Below are 15401 nucleotides of genomic sequence, written 5' to 3'. Positions count from 1 at the left end.
AAGGATCCTATTTTCTTATCCATTCTGCTCTTTCTGTCTCTTGACTGGTACATTTAATCCATTTACATATCAATAGGTATGAATTGATTGTTGTCATTTTCTGTGTGTGTGTGTGTGTGTGTGTGTGTTTTGTTTTGTGGTGCTGTTGGATTCTTTGTTCCATAGAATTTTCTGCACTGAGTTCATTTTGTTTGTGGGTTTTCTTTCCATTTTCATTTCTGTTGTGTTAATGTTTACTGAATCTTTCTGATTTTCCTCTCATTTTGATGTGCGGGTATATTATTTTTCTTTGAGGTTTCCCTGTAATTCATTAATTTTTTAACTTGCTTAAATCAGCCTGTTTTATCTTGAAATCTATCTGACTTCCTTCTTATTTGAAATTTCTGTATCTACATTATTCCCTCTTTTTGCTTTGTAGTTGACTTCATTATACAATGATATCTCTGGTTCCCTATTTTCAATCTTGTAGGTTTGTTTTCACCTTAAATACTTGTGTATATGCGTTGAATTCTGGGTGGTGTTGTCATGTATGGTAATCTAAGATTATTGTCTGCTATCATTGTTTCTCAGGCCAAAGAACAACTCTTAGTATTTTTTGAAATGTTGGTCTGGCCATTACAAATTCCTTTAATTTCTATTTATCAGTAATTATCCTAATTTCATTATTGTATTTGAGGGACAGCTTTGCTGGGTATATGATTCTTGGTTGGCAATTTTTTTTTTCTTTCAGAATTTTGTATATGCTATGCCATTGCTTCCTGTCTGCATTGTTTCCACTGAAGAATCAGAGCTTAGTTTTATAGGTTCTCTTTTGTAGGTAAAATTTAGCTTTTCCTGAGCTGTTCTCAGGATCCTTTCCTTGTCTTTGATTTTGAAGAGTTTGATTATGACATGTCTTAGTGATTTTCTTTTGAAATCTGTTTGGGATTTGTTCAACTTCTTGTATGCTTCTCTTCTTGTCGTTCATGACACTAAGGAATTTTTCTTCCAACAACTCTGGCAATTTTCTCTATACTTCTCTTTTCCTGTTCTGGAATTCCAATCACCTGTACGTTGTTCCTCTTCATGGTATCCCCCATAACTCTTAGGCTTTCTTCATTCTTTTTTTTTTTTTTTTATTGTTTTTCTAGCATACTAGTACTGAGAGATTTATCTTCAAGTTCACTAATTCAGGCATCCATTGTTTCACATCTACTCCTTTGTCCTTTCAATGTATTATCCATTTCTAAGATCTTATTATTTCTAATTGTAGGTTTTGTAGTATTTCAAATTTTGTATTTATTTTGTCTGTTTGTTCTTGTAGTGCTTTTCTGAATTCTTCTAAAGTTTTTATTGTGTTCTCCTTGCTTTCCTTGATCTATCTATTGATCTTTTGAAGGTATCATTCATTTGAATTCTTTTTCAGTTAGATCCATTACCTTTTCTTCCTCAGTAATGTTGTCTGGCTCTGCATTTTGGTCATTCATTTGAGCCACTCTGTCTTGTTTCTTCATGTGAGCTAAAATTGTCTGTTGTCTCCAAGTCATTGTGGGGTTGTCATATTTGTAAAAACAAGCAGTGCTGTTGTTGGGCCCAGCGGGGAGAAATCTCTAGGGGGCTTCTGTAATTCAAGAATCTCCCTCTGCTGTCAAAGCTGCTCACAAAATGGTGGGGCCTTGTCTGGCCAGCAATTCACCAGTCAGTCTCCCTCTCTCATTGTCCCTGCTGGGCCTCTCCTCTCAGCAAGCACTTCATCTACCTCTCTAATCTTTCTTCTGAAGTTCAGTGTGCTAGAATTTGCAACTGTGTCTATTTGATCTCTTGTATCTTTGTTGTAGGGGGCCCATGTAATATGTCTTCCTAGTCCACCATCTTTTCAGAAGTCCTATTTCTTTTTTAAATTGTAAATTAAATGAAGATCATCAGTTTTCCATTCAATAAATCATATGCTTCATTCCATTCCATTATCTATTAATTCCATTTTTCCAGGAACTTTTTGAAGTCCCTCATATTTATAATGCTTTGTAAAGAATCTTAATAATTTTGGTATGTGTGTTAATTCTTTCAACTGGCCTGTCTTCTGCTTCACTTATCCTCTGTTCTGCTTTTAGTGTGTTAATAAACCAATTTATTAAAATTTTCATTGAATCATTATATTTTTTCAGTTCTAGAGTTTCCATTTGACTCTATTTTATGAATTTCAGGTCTTTGCCAAAGTTCTCTAGCTTTTTCTCTATTCTTTTGAGGATATTGTGATTATTCTAAGGTCCTTGTGTTCTAATATCTGAATCAAATGTACTTCTTTTTCTATTGTTTATTGTTTCTCTTTGCTGCTAATCAATTGTTTTATAGATCAAAGGTCTTTGCTGAAATTCTCCATTCTTTCTCTTGTTTTCCTTAAGCTATTAATTGTAGTTATTTTTACCTCCTGGTGTGGCACTGTAGGACAAGCACTGGACTATTAACTGCAATGTCAGTGGTTCAAACCCACCAATCACTTCTCGGAAACCCTATACAGTATCACTGTGAGTCAGAACTGACTCGAAAGCACTTAACAACAACAACAGCAAATCTAATAACTTTAATCTCTGAGTCACACATGGTTCCATTTCTATTGTCTATTGTTTGTCTCAGTTGCTGGTCAATCATCTCAATGGATGCACTCAAGTGTTTACCAAGGCTCCTGTCAAATCCATATTTTCTAAGCACTGCTGAATTCTCTAGTCAACTCTTAGTTTCCCAGCTATGTTTTCTACAGGGTTTCTTAGAGTATTGACTGGAACATGCATGGCTTAGAGGTCAACCAAGGACTTGATGAGAATTTCTGTATAGATTTTGGGGTAACTTCTCTGTAATTTCCTACTCTATAGGATTTTGACTCTCAATTTTCAGCCAGGCTGGCTGTCCTAAACTCTAACTGCTATCTCCTTAAGCAAGTAAGACTGCTTCTAGAAACTTAATTTTATCCCCTTTACCCTGTTTCTTTCTGGTACTGCCATTACTATTCCTTCACTTCAAGCATCATGCCATTCTTTGGAAATAGGGACAAAAGAAGAAGTCAGGCTGGTTGTGATAAAATGTTTGTCTGAAATAATGCCTTATTAATTTACATTTAGCTTTCTTAACTCAATTTCCCCTTTAAATGAATTCTTTCTCAAATAGAAAACTTTGTTTTGTTCACATGTATGGGGTTCTTGGTTCACTGGCAAACTGAAAGAATGAGGGCGGATTACATATTCACTCCTTTGGTGAGATTTTCTGGGCCTCCACTCCCAACAGGGAAATAACCTGCTCACTATTTCCATCACTATAGCCACACTTGGAAGAGGCTTGTCAGAGCCTTAGAGAGCTGAGAGCTTACCGACCAGTCGATCCCGGGTGCTTTTCTGGACTTGCAAGCAGATTCTTACATCTCCAGCATTCAGGCTTCTCACCGCCTGTTCACGACATTCAAATACATTCCTTGCCACTTCTCGGGGTGTGAACTCCATGATCACCTTGACTCTCAATACAGGCTGGGACCTGCAGAGACACCAGAGGATCGCCAGAGGTCTTCAGACAGCAAAGGGACTGCTTTCAGAGAGGACACTTAATGAGCTCCAAAGGGATTCTCACCTGAGCAACAGCATATGCCCCTGGGCTCCTACAGCCAGGTCCACCAGTCCATCCTGCGTGATGTCCTGGCCCCCACTGAGTGACTGACCAAAATACTGGAGGTTGGGAGAGAGCTGGGAGCCTGTAATCCGCTGAGGCCAAAATAAATAAATAAGGACAAGAAAAAAGGGAGTGGGAAAGAATAGGAAAATATGTGAGTGTGATGCTGTCACCAAGTAAATTGAGGTTCTCTGGGCTCCATTCAGGTATCATCTCCCACAACTTCCTAAGGAATTGGGGGAATTATTCCCTTTATACCACACTCTTAAAATGATACTCAAAAATTCCTTCAATTACCTGGGTTTCCCAAGAGGGGGAAATTACAGGAAAAAAGAAATACCTATGTGGCTCTGATGAATCTCATTTACATGGTCAGAATAACATAAACACTGAATATTGATATTGTTGTTCTTAAGTGCCGTTGAGGAGTCCTGGTGCACTGCTGTGGATCAACTCTGGACTGTGAACCACAAGGTCAGCTGTTCAAGCCCACTAGCTGCTCCTTGGAACCCTTTTACAGGGTCACAGTTTAGTTGGAACTAACTCAATGGCACTTGTTGTTAAGTGTTGCTGAGTTGGTTCCAACCCATAACGACCTTGCATTGGGTTTCTGAGGAGCAGCTAGTGGGCTTGAACCGCTGACCTTGTGGTTCAAACTGACCTTGCAGTCCAATGCATTAACCCACAGTACCACACCAGGGTCTGCAGAAATGTAAGGAATGAATGGGACAGCGTAGTGGAAGAATGGGAGGGGTATTCATGCATGACAAGAAGAGAACTGAGAGCTCAGTCCTCACCTCCCAATGTTAAAACAAAAATCAAGAAGTAGCAAAATGAGAGGGAAGGAGTCTTCACATCAAGTATTAATGCTATCCCCTCTGTATACAGAGTAGATAGGGACAGGCAACTTAGATATTGACTACCTAAAATGAGGGGGCGTAAAGGCACAGAGTGACTGGCTTACAAGTTTTCAAGAGGAAGTTTAGTTTAAATATGTAGGGGGAAAGATAGAGTCCCCACTGAATAATTTTCATCTTGTCTAGATGGGTCTGGTTAAAAGAGATGGTGATAAGATTCTTATGATTCAATAGTGTGTAATTATTATCATGACTAATTGTGACTGTCACAACTGTAAAGGTAGAAGTTTTGTAAGAAAAACAGGGAGTAGTTAATCTTACAGTCCGGAAACATAGAATCCTAGGAGAAGAGCACAAATGGAATGTGGGACCCTATCCAGAGAAGCAGTGATACCCCAGATGGAAGCAGAGATGTGGACATGGGGAGAGGGAGCAGCTGAGGACTCTAAATTCATGGAATTAGAGGGACTGAGAGCTAGCAGGCTTGCAGAATGTGCCTTTTGGTGGTTTAAATTATTAAACATGCCTGAGTGTTTTTTTAAAAAAAGAGCTAAAATGAATTGAGAGAAATACTGTTAACTGATGGAGGGGATTATAATCATTGTAATGAAACAAAGTATATGATTTGTTGGATATAAAACTGATGATCTGCCCTGTAAACTTTCACTCAATTCGTAATAAAAACTTTTTAATTAAAAAAAAGTAGCAAAATGATCATATTATTTGGAAGTATGGAGAATCCATGAAAGAGTTGAAAAGTACTTTCCTTGAGAAAAGGGGAAATGTGTGTGTGGAGATCGTTGTTTTTTATAATAAGTCTGTTGGAATTATTTTGCTCCTCAAACTATGTGCAAAAAAATGATACTAAAAAAATACTAAATGCCAAATAATAAATTTAAAAGAAAAAATTTAAGGGGTTTTGTCAACTGGAAGAAAGTATTGGAAGGCTTGGGATGATAGAAAGTGCTATATCATAATCTTCTTGTTAAGCAACCCTGTATAGGGTTTCCAAGGAGTTGCTGGTAAGTTTGAACTGTCAACCTTGTAGTTCAAACCGATCTTGCAAGAGTGCTTATCCTACAGCTCCACACCAGGACTCCTGGTGGTGGTTAATCTGCACTTTTGTTGTTGTTGTTGTTGTTAAGTGCCGTGGATGGAGTCTATTCCCACTCATAGTCACCCTTTAAGGATTTCTGAAATTGTAATCTTTGTGGGAGTCCTGAGGTGGCGCTGTGGGATAATGCACTGGACCACAAGGTCAATTTGAACTGCAAGGTCAGTGGTTCAAATTCATCAGCCACTTCTTGGAAACCCTATACCAGATCACTATGAGTCGGAACTGACTCGATGGCACTTAATCACAACAACAATTTTTATGGGCACAGAAAGCCTCAGATGTAAAAATTTATTATTCAAGATTTGTGTGCTTATTACACGTAGTTATACTTCAAATTTTTTTAAGAAAAAAGTTATTCTGTTCTGTTAAGAGGAAGTTGTATTTTACAGTGATGTGTTAGTCAGGAAATTTATAGCCTACTTGCTTATCCAAACATACCAACTCCACCCCATCCAACCCCAATCCTAGGGAAAAAGGAAGTGAAAATGCAAACAGAAGATAAATAGGATAGTATGATTCTTTTTGTATTTATTTAACCCCAAATTCTGTGTATGTGTGAAGTACTTGTCCTTTGGCTTGTTTTCCTTTGGAGGATGAGCTATGGTTATTCTCATTGTTAACTTTAGACTTTTACATTTCTGTAAAAGCGTAAAGCCTTTGTGATAAAAATAAAATAAAACCAAACTCTTTAGCCTCCATTTTCCACTTACACAGCAAAACAGAAGGGATCAGTACAAATAAACATAATAATACTCAATTAATTGTGGAGAGAGACTTTGCCACCCAGAGAGAAATGAGTAGACAGCAGTCTTCAGCTTTATCTACAACCTCTGGTGGTGTAGTGGTTATGAATCAGGTTGCTAATCTCATGGTCAGCAGTTCGAAACTACCAGCTGTTCCAAGGGAGAAAGATGAGGCTTTCTGTTCCCGTAAAGATTTACAACCTCGGAAACCCTATACAGGGTCACTATGGGTCGGAATCAACTCAATAGTATTTAACAGCAACAGGATACATAGGTGTATGCATTTGTCAAAACGCATTGAAAGGCTAAAAACACTAAAAAAAGTGTGCATTGCATGGTCTGTAAATTTCAACTTAAAAAAACTGTAAGCAAATATCGAATCCTAGTAAATACACATGCTGAAGTTTAGGTGGAAAGTGAACAGAAGCCACGACTTGCTTTTAAGTGCATTAAATTTTATATAAAATAGAATAACAGATGGATATGAAATAATAAATATAGTAAAATGTTCATTATAAATTTTAGGTGATAGATATATCAGTGTTCATGATACAATTCATTTTACTTTGCTGTATATTTTAAAGATTTTCAAATAAAATACAAAATAATCTATTGATACCTGGAGTTCCAACCCCAGAATACTGGAAGCAGAACGCCTATTGGCGGGGTCTAGTCCCTGAGTGATGCCAGCAATTTGCACTTGGCAAGTCCTGGTGTAGCACTAGACCACAAGGTTGTTTTGAACTGTAAGGTTGGTGGTTTAAACCCATTAGCTGCTCCTAAGAGACTCTATACAGGGTTACTATGAGTTGAAATTGAACTGATGGCACTTAACAACAATAACCTAAAGTTCAAACCCACCCAGTAGTGTCAGAGAAAAAAGCCCTAGAGGTCTGCTCCCATAAAAATTATAGCAAAAAAGAAACCCTATGGAACCGTTCCATTCTGTAACACACAGGGTTGCCATGAGTCAGAACTGACTTGATGGCGTCAGGCTTGGGAGGGGCAGGGTTATGTGTGTCTTGTTAGTGGGATCCAAACATCTGTTTTTGTTTTTGTTTATTTAAGACCTTCCGGTGATTTGAATGTGTTGGCAGGGTTGTACCTTTGGAGTGGGGGTACAGAGAGAGAAAGACCATGAGAAAAATGTGAGGCTGGAAAAGAGCCAGAGATTGAGGGCAGTAACAGAAGTAGTCTTAGTCAACTGCAGTGAGAAAGAATACCGCACAGATGAGATGGAACCACTCTGTGAGGGTCTCTCCACACCATGAGCTCCATGTGGCAGGAAACAAAGAGCCAATTTAGAGAGGAAACTAGTTGTGGAGACCACAAGATGCAGGGTGATAACCCATTAGGTTAAAAAGGCCATATAATTTACAATACTCAGTGTAAAAGAAAAATATAAAGCCCTCTTGTTCAAAAATCATTAAGAATTTCATGATGGGAATAACAGAGCATTAAACCAAGTGCCGGGCCCTATTAAGAGTGGGGTCCTGTTTGGCCCAAACATCTCGGGATGTGGGACTTTAAGTGTTCAAAATTCTCATGACCGACGAGAACTGTAATTCGAAAGAAAGGAACTACATCCCAACACATCCAGCTTGCCGTTGAGCATTGCTGATCCTGTCTTTACTAAAGTGGAGGTGATGACCCCCCTCCACCCACCCATGTACATCCTACATTGTGGGGAGAATTAACTAGAGACTTTGAGACTTTTGTGAAGTGTGTGTCATTATTTTTGAAAGTTCTGCAAAGGAATCCTGGGAGAACTGATCTAGCAGGGGTGGAAGCATTGTATTAGAAGGCAGCTAAATAAAACAGCTATGGCTTATGACAAGGACAGTAACCAGACCTCACCTGGCTGTGGGAGGGGCTGATGTCCAGCCCTGATGCTCCATGAAATAGGTAGACAGCGCCTTGGTTCTCCTGCTCCCCTGGCGCCCCGATGGCCACATCCGTCAGCTTGTCCCCATTCACGTCCCCCAGTACTGTCAGGGCTGCCCCAAAGCGGGCCCAAGGATGTCCTTGCTCCCCGCGGAGAACAGCCCGGCATTCCCAGCTAGCCCGCTGCAGAACAAAACCAGTGCCAGTCTCCAACTGGGGCAACTCCTCCATCCTACAGTGAGGCCAACCCAGTCCAGGTCCCTGTCGTCAGTCACTCACCCTCTGAGGCAAGGGGCAGACAGACACCTGGCCTCCCCGGGTCTGCTCGTAGTAATGGGGGGCCCCAATAAGGACCAGGTCAGTGTTGCCATCTCTGTCCACATCCACAGAGCAGAGGGAGGCCCCGAAGTAGGAACCGATCTGAAATGAGATGGAGCTAAGATCACATACCTCCTCCCACTGAAAATGAAAGCGAGTGGAGGGCAATGATAGAGATGGGAAGGATTTCTGGGGTGATTCTCTACATAATTCATCTTACAAGTTCACTTGAATGTGCTGCCAGCTAGAGGAGAATATGATGTAGTCAGTGAACCGTGGGTGAGGATTTGCCCCAAATAGTCTTCCAGGGAGATTAAAGCAGCATAACATAAATTGGATTGTATGATACAGAGAGAAAAGTCTGGAAGGACAGACAGAATAAGCTTTCAATATCTTGAAAATCCTTTGTTGTTGTTGTTGTTGTTGTTAAGTGCTGTCAAGTTGGTTCCGACTGATAGCTACCTTGTATAGAGTTTCTGAGACTTTATATCTTTATGAGATCAGAAAGCCTCATCTTTCTTCCGCAGAACTAATAGTCTGAGAATTTGGACTATATGAAGAAGAACATGGCATCAGGACTGGAAACTCTATATCTTGACTGTGGTGCTTGCTACATGAGTTTATGCATTTGTTAAAACAATAAAAATGTTATGCATTAAACTGTACATGCCTTTGTTGTTGGGCTGTATCAGTGAGACCACCTTAACAGTATATGGGGCAGAAATCAGGTTTCAGTTACTAAAGAGATGTCATTTCAAACTGGGACAAATTCTAGGAAGGAAAAATGCAAATGCATCAAGCTATGACCCCCTGAAACCTGATTTGGTTACATATGTGACAAAGGACTTATATCCAGAATAAGAGGAGAGTTTTGTTTTGTTGGTGGTGGTGGTTTTTCTACCAATGGATGTTGATTGTTTCAGCACTATTTGCAGAAAAGACTCTCCATCAAATTATCTTTACACTTTTATTGGAAATCCCATGACCATATATGTTCCGTCTTTTCCATTCTATGCTCCACTGCTCTATGTGTCTACCCTTTGCCGATGTCACGTTCTTGATTACTATAGCTCTATACGAAGTCTTAAAATCGATAGAATTTCATCTTAGAGTCACAATCATTCATGGAAGCAGCAGTCAAGCATTCAAATGACAGTGCATTTGAAGAGCAAATCTGCTTCAAAAGACCTTTTTGAAGTGTTAAAAAAAAAAAAAAAAAGATGTCACTTTGAGGACTAAAGTGCACCAGAGTATGTTCACTTGCATCATATGCATGGTACATGAGGCAGCAAACAGAAAACCAAAGAAGAATTGATGACTTTGAACTATGGTGCTGGTGAAGAAAAATGCGCCATGGACGCAAATGAAGAACGAACAAATCTGTGTCGGAAGAAGTATAGTCAGAATGTTCCATAGAAGGAAAGATGGTGAGACTTTGTCGTATATACTTTGAATATGTCACCAGGAGGGGCAAATCCCTGGAGGAGGACATCATGCTTGGTAAAGTAGAGGGGCAGTGACAAAGAGGAAGGCCCTCAAAGAAATGGATTCACATAGTGGCTGTAACAATGGACTCAAACGGAGGAATGATTGTGAGAATGGTGTGGGACCAGGCAGAGTTTCATTCTGTTGCACACATTCTGTTGGAAATGTCTCACTCGATGGCACCTAACAGCTTTTTCTATTCTGGACACTTCATATAAATGAACTCACACATTGTGTTATCTTTTGTGAGTGGTTTCTTTCACTTGGTGCTAATGAGTATTGTAGGATATCTCAGCACTTTACTCTTTATTATCAAGTGATATGCCATTTATGGATATACGACACTTTGTTTAACCATTCACCAGTTGGACTCTTGGTATGGTGCTGTAGGCTAAGCACTGCACCATAAACCACAAAGTTGGCAGTTCAAACCTATCAGCTGCTCTTCAGAAACCCTGTACAGAGTCACTATGAGTTGGAATCGACTCAACGACACTTAACAACAACAACATTCATCAGCTGATAGGCAGTTGGGTTACTTCTACTTTTCCTCTGTTATAAATAATGCTCCTTTGAACACGCTCATATGCAACTTTTCGTGTGGACATACGTTTGCATATCTTTGGGGGAATATATCTAGGCATAGAATTGCTAGGTCATACAGTAACTGTGCTGGACATCAACGTCAATTTGAGCCACAAGATCAGCAGTTCAAACCCACCAGCCACTCCTCGGAAACCCAATACAGGGTCTCTATGAGACAGAACTGACTCAACAGTGTTTAACGACAACAACAACAACATTCCAATGAGTGTGAAATAGTATCACATTGTGAGTTTTGTTTGCATTTCTCGAATAATTAATGCCTTATTGAATATTGCATTGGGTAAATCTGCTGCAGAAGATCTCTTTAAAGTATTGAAGAGCCAAGAAGTCAGTTTGAGGACCAAGGTGCACCTGACCCAAGCCACGGTATTTTTCAATAACCTCATATGCATGCGAAAGTTAGATAATGAAGAAAGAAGACCATAAAAGAATTGATACATTTGAGTTATGGTGTTGGAGGAGAATATTGAAAATACCATGGACTGCCAAAAGAACCAATAGTCCCAGAGTGCTCTTTGGAAGCCAGGATGGCCAGACTTCATCTCTTATACTTTGGATATATTGTCAGGAGGGGCCAGTCATTGGAGAAGGAGATCATGTTTGGTAAAATGGAGGGTCAGAGAAAAAGAGGAAGACCCCCAATGAGATGAATTGGCACAGTGGCAGTAGTAATGGACTCAAGTGTATCAATGATTGTGAGGTTGGCCCAGGATCGGGCAGTGTTTCCTTCTGTTGTACATAAAGTAGTGATGAGTCGGTACGGATTCGATGGCATCTAACAACAATAATAATTAATGATGTTGAGTATCTTTTCATGGGATTGCTGACCGTTTGCATAACTTCCAGTCAGTCTTCCCCAACTGTTCGCACACACACAAAACAGAGAAGTAGCATCTCACCCACACTTCACTTCCTGGAATTCCCCACCCCTCCCTCTGACATAGCAGACATTGCCACCATCAACAGTTCATACGTGTTGATGAAATCTATGGAAAGACTATGTGAAGAACTTGACTATTAGCAAAGAATTAGGACAAGCTGCTCAGGTGTCAGGGCAAACTGGTTTCATCTACATATGATGCATAAATTGCAGGCCTGATTTTTTTTTTTTAATTAAAGGAACAGCCACAGAGCTAGATACACAATATTGTGGGTGCAGTTTTGTCTTAGGGATTTGCAAGGAAATTTTTGAATAAAGATTTTTCCTTCACATACCAGATTCCAGATAAGGTTCAACCACACTGATTGTACAAGGATAACAGTCAAAATATTTCAACAGCTGTGGCTGCAAAGTCAGTGCCCAGTGGTTTTGCTGGAGCAAGTCTTAGAAGGCTCCCCTGACCAGTTCTTAAGAGGTATCCTCCTCCCTGACCTCATATTGCTAAGTCATGGAGACATCCTAAATGTTCTGGGGATGGGGCCAGAGTTCCTGTGGCAGGGGGAAGTATCTCAGGGAAGTAGTTATTTCTTACAAGATAGAGCAATATCTTAATAGTTTAGTATTTACCATGACTATACTGGTTATGGACTGATTGAATACCAGCGCTGGGTACAGGGGAACTGACTGGGAGCTCTATACAAGCCAAGTTTTGTTATGTATCGTGAGAAAAGTGGAGGACAACATTTCCAAATGCAAAGCTGATGCTGTGACTGTCCAGGTCAAAATGTCGGCAGACATTTTTACGGTGTTCTGCCATACATCACATGTGGCAATGCCTACTGGGCACTCCTCAGCCCCCGCGGAGGCTCTGCACATTCATGCTCCACAAACTCCACACTCACCTGGGTCCCATTGATAACAGCACTGGTCTTCCAGCTCCCAGCATTCTGTTTGAACATCACCACCAGGCCAGTGTGCTGATATCGAGGTGCCCCCAGAACCAGACTCTGTACCTTGTTTCGCGAAATGACCTCGGAAGCATAACCTGAAGACAGTGGTCTAAGAGGAGAAGTGTTTTCCCTCGCAGACCCCACCCCCTCTCTACCAAGGAGGCCCATTCCTTGGATAGTGACAATGAGGTAGCCCAATGCATGGTAAGTTGGAGCCTCGGGTCCCCACACTATATTCTTCTTTGCAAACATAATTAAAATTAAATTTTGAAATGTTTGTCTTTCAAGCTATCCCAAGGGCCTGTGAAATGTCTAATGACATCCACACTAATTGAATTACACTACATCCTACTTCTTTCTTAGAATAACACTTCCCTCCTCACTCACCCAAATAAGCATCATTCATGTCTGAATTCACCCTGGTTGTGTTGATGAAGGTGACTTCTCCCTTTGAAGTTCGCAAAAAACCTCCACCGGCCCAGTCAAAGCTCCCCACAGCACCCAGCAAGGGGCCATTCTGGGGAAGCGGTTAGAACAGAACTGGTGAGAAGGGAGAAGAGACCACTGCTACCCACCCAAGGAATTTCCCCCAACAGGAATCCACCACAGAGGACCCCTGAACTTTTGTGACCCTTCTTTCCCCCACAGTTTAATGGGAGACCACTTACAGAGGTGATGGCGGCACTGAAGCCTTCCTGAGACATCTCATACTCAAATGAGCTGTTGCTTCCTGTCTGAGTACCTGGAAGGAGGATAACGTTCTACATTAAAGAAAGAAGAAGAGTCTAGAAGAGGGGCTGGAAACTCAAATGCCTATGGTGACCAGAGAAAAAAAACCTCAAGATAGAAATTGTGTTGAACCAGAACATATACATCCCTTTCAAGGGGTGACTGCTATTCATCTCTACCAAGTGGCGATATGGTCCTTCAAGTGACTTACCTTTCAAATTTCCAAGGGAAGCCAGAAATATGAACTGTATATTAAACTCTCCAGTTTTAAATTCCTTTATCTATCAAAGATTTATTGAGTACCTTCTAGCTACTGGACATTGAGAACATAGAAGTAAACCAAACAGACAAATGTTGGCAATGCATCCAAATTTTTGGAAATAGTCTGCCTCTGTTGCTGCATGCCCCTGAGTCAGCTCTGACACATATATTGACCCTGTATAGGGTTTCCAGGACTGGAAATCTTGATGGAAGCAGAAAGCAGCTGGTAGATTCAAACTGCTGAACTTGGCAGTTTGTCCTCCAACTTTCAGCCTACAGGCAAGACTTGCAACATTAGAGAGGTTAGATTCTTCAGTTTCCAATAGATGACTAGGAACTAGAGGAACTGGAGACAGTTGGTGTTGAGGGTCAGAATACCAAGGTCTGAAAGGTTCTAGTTTCTAGAAGGGACTGAGTGTTTGGGTAAGGGGCTGGCTCTGGAGCAGACTTGGGAACACAGAACGCTGACTCACCCTCAATGGCAAAGATTTTTTCTTGCAGCTGGTTTTGAATAGTCTTCAGAGCTTCAAAGTTATTTACCCGAAACACATGGTCAGAAGATGAATTGGATGCGATGGTATTCAGTTCTTGGTGAGATTTCTCACTGTTGAAGGCATCTCCCACCTGTCACCAAGGAAAACAAGGCAAATAAGATGCTGTCTAGGGCAGCAGCTCCATCCAGTAAAAAAAATTCTTCAGGAAAAAATGGGAAACATTATTTGTCAAATGAGAATCTGCATGAGAGGGCCCCTGGGAGAAGGCTGTCAGGTATATCGTTGGGCAAGTTGTATCCTGCACAAGAGCACTGTACAAGGAAGCAACTGGAGCTGAGATCCATCCAGGCTTCGGACCATTTGCTATGCCCTGCATTTTGATGCTGGTTTGATCTCTCCCAAAAAGAAGGGAAGTCTTTTTCTTGACAGCAAAGTGTTTTTGTTTGCCAACCCATTCACCCACAGGGATGTCTTTTTCTAATTTACACAAGGTGCTATGGGAGTTTGATTACACTGATGGCCCCAAATCTTAAATCTTTTCTGTCTCCAAGTCCTTTCCCTAAAACTTTGTACTTTCCTATGGTTGGTGAGATCAATGGTCACAATCATTGTCTCTGGACTCAGTTACGTTGTTACACCAGATGTTGTTAAATGTGATGAAAGCAGAGACTTAAAAATGCACTTGAACATTTCCACTGGCTCCTTTGTTCTTTGCCTTCACCATTAAGACATGCACAGGACAATCCATTAAAGATGAGATACAAGAGGCAAAGCCAAGTCACCTCTGTTGTCCTAGTCAAAGTCAAAGTCATTCTAGTCCAACAGAGCTAGAAACCTCCAGACAAGTGACAGAAGTCAGCCAAGACCAGCAGATTGTTATTGTTGTTAGGGTCCATTGTGTTGGTGCCGACTCATAGCAACCCTATGCACAACAGAATGAAACACTGCCCAGTCCTAGGCCAACCTCATAATCACTGTTACATTTAAGCCCATTGCTGCTGCCACTGTGCCAATCCATCTCATTGGGGGTCTTCCTCTTTTCCTCCTACCCTCCACCTTACCAAACATGATATCCTTCTCCAGGGACTGGTCCCTTCTGACAGTATGTCCAAAGTATGAGAGACAAAGCCTGGCCATCTGGCTTCCAGGGAGCATCCTGGCTGTACTTCTTCCAACACAGATTGGTTTGTTCTTTTGACAGTCTATAATACTTTTAATATTCTCCAACAACACCATAACTCAAATGCATCAATTCTTCTGTGGTCTTCCTTATTCACTGTCCAACTGTCACATGTATATGAGGCTATTGAAAATACCATATCTTGGGTCAGGCACACCTTAATAATCAAACTGACATCTTTGCTCTTCAACACTTTTAAAAAGATCTTGTGCAGCAGATTTGCCTAATGCAATACGTCATTTGATTTCTTGACTGCTGCTTCCA

The 15401-nt window shown here is 40.7% G+C and overlaps 1 protein-coding gene across 1 annotated transcript in view; it reads right to left on the bottom strand.

The window, feature by feature from the left end:
• The window catches only part of ITGAM (integrin, alpha M (complement component 3 receptor 3 subunit)), a 46023-nt gene that overhangs the window by 11865 nt on the left and 18757 nt on the right, over positions 1 to 15401 (bottom strand). Inside the window, exons 9-16 of the mRNA XM_006871935.1 lie at positions 13937 to 14087; positions 13142 to 13215; positions 12861 to 12990; positions 12426 to 12568; positions 8514 to 8654; positions 8208 to 8417; positions 3595 to 3725; positions 3341 to 3501 (exon numbers count right to left, since the gene is read on the bottom strand). Of these exons, the coding sequence (XP_006871997.1) occupies positions 3341 to 3501; positions 3595 to 3725; positions 8208 to 8417; positions 8514 to 8654; positions 12426 to 12568; positions 12861 to 12990; positions 13142 to 13215; positions 13937 to 14087 (1141 nt within the window). The remainder of the gene's footprint in view (positions 1 to 3340; positions 3502 to 3594; positions 3726 to 8207; positions 8418 to 8513; positions 8655 to 12425; positions 12569 to 12860; positions 12991 to 13141; positions 13216 to 13936; positions 14088 to 15401) is intronic.

The sequence above is a fragment of the Chrysochloris asiatica genome, unplaced genomic scaffold (genome assembly GCF_000296735.1).
Source record: "Chrysochloris asiatica unplaced genomic scaffold, ChrAsi1.0 scaffold00178, whole genome shotgun sequence".
NCBI classification, from domain to species: Eukaryota; Metazoa; Chordata; class Mammalia; order Afrosoricida; family Chrysochloridae; genus Chrysochloris; species Chrysochloris asiatica.
The sequence above is the reverse complement of the archived record's forward strand: the minus strand, read 5'-3'. Positions and strand labels throughout refer to the sequence as shown.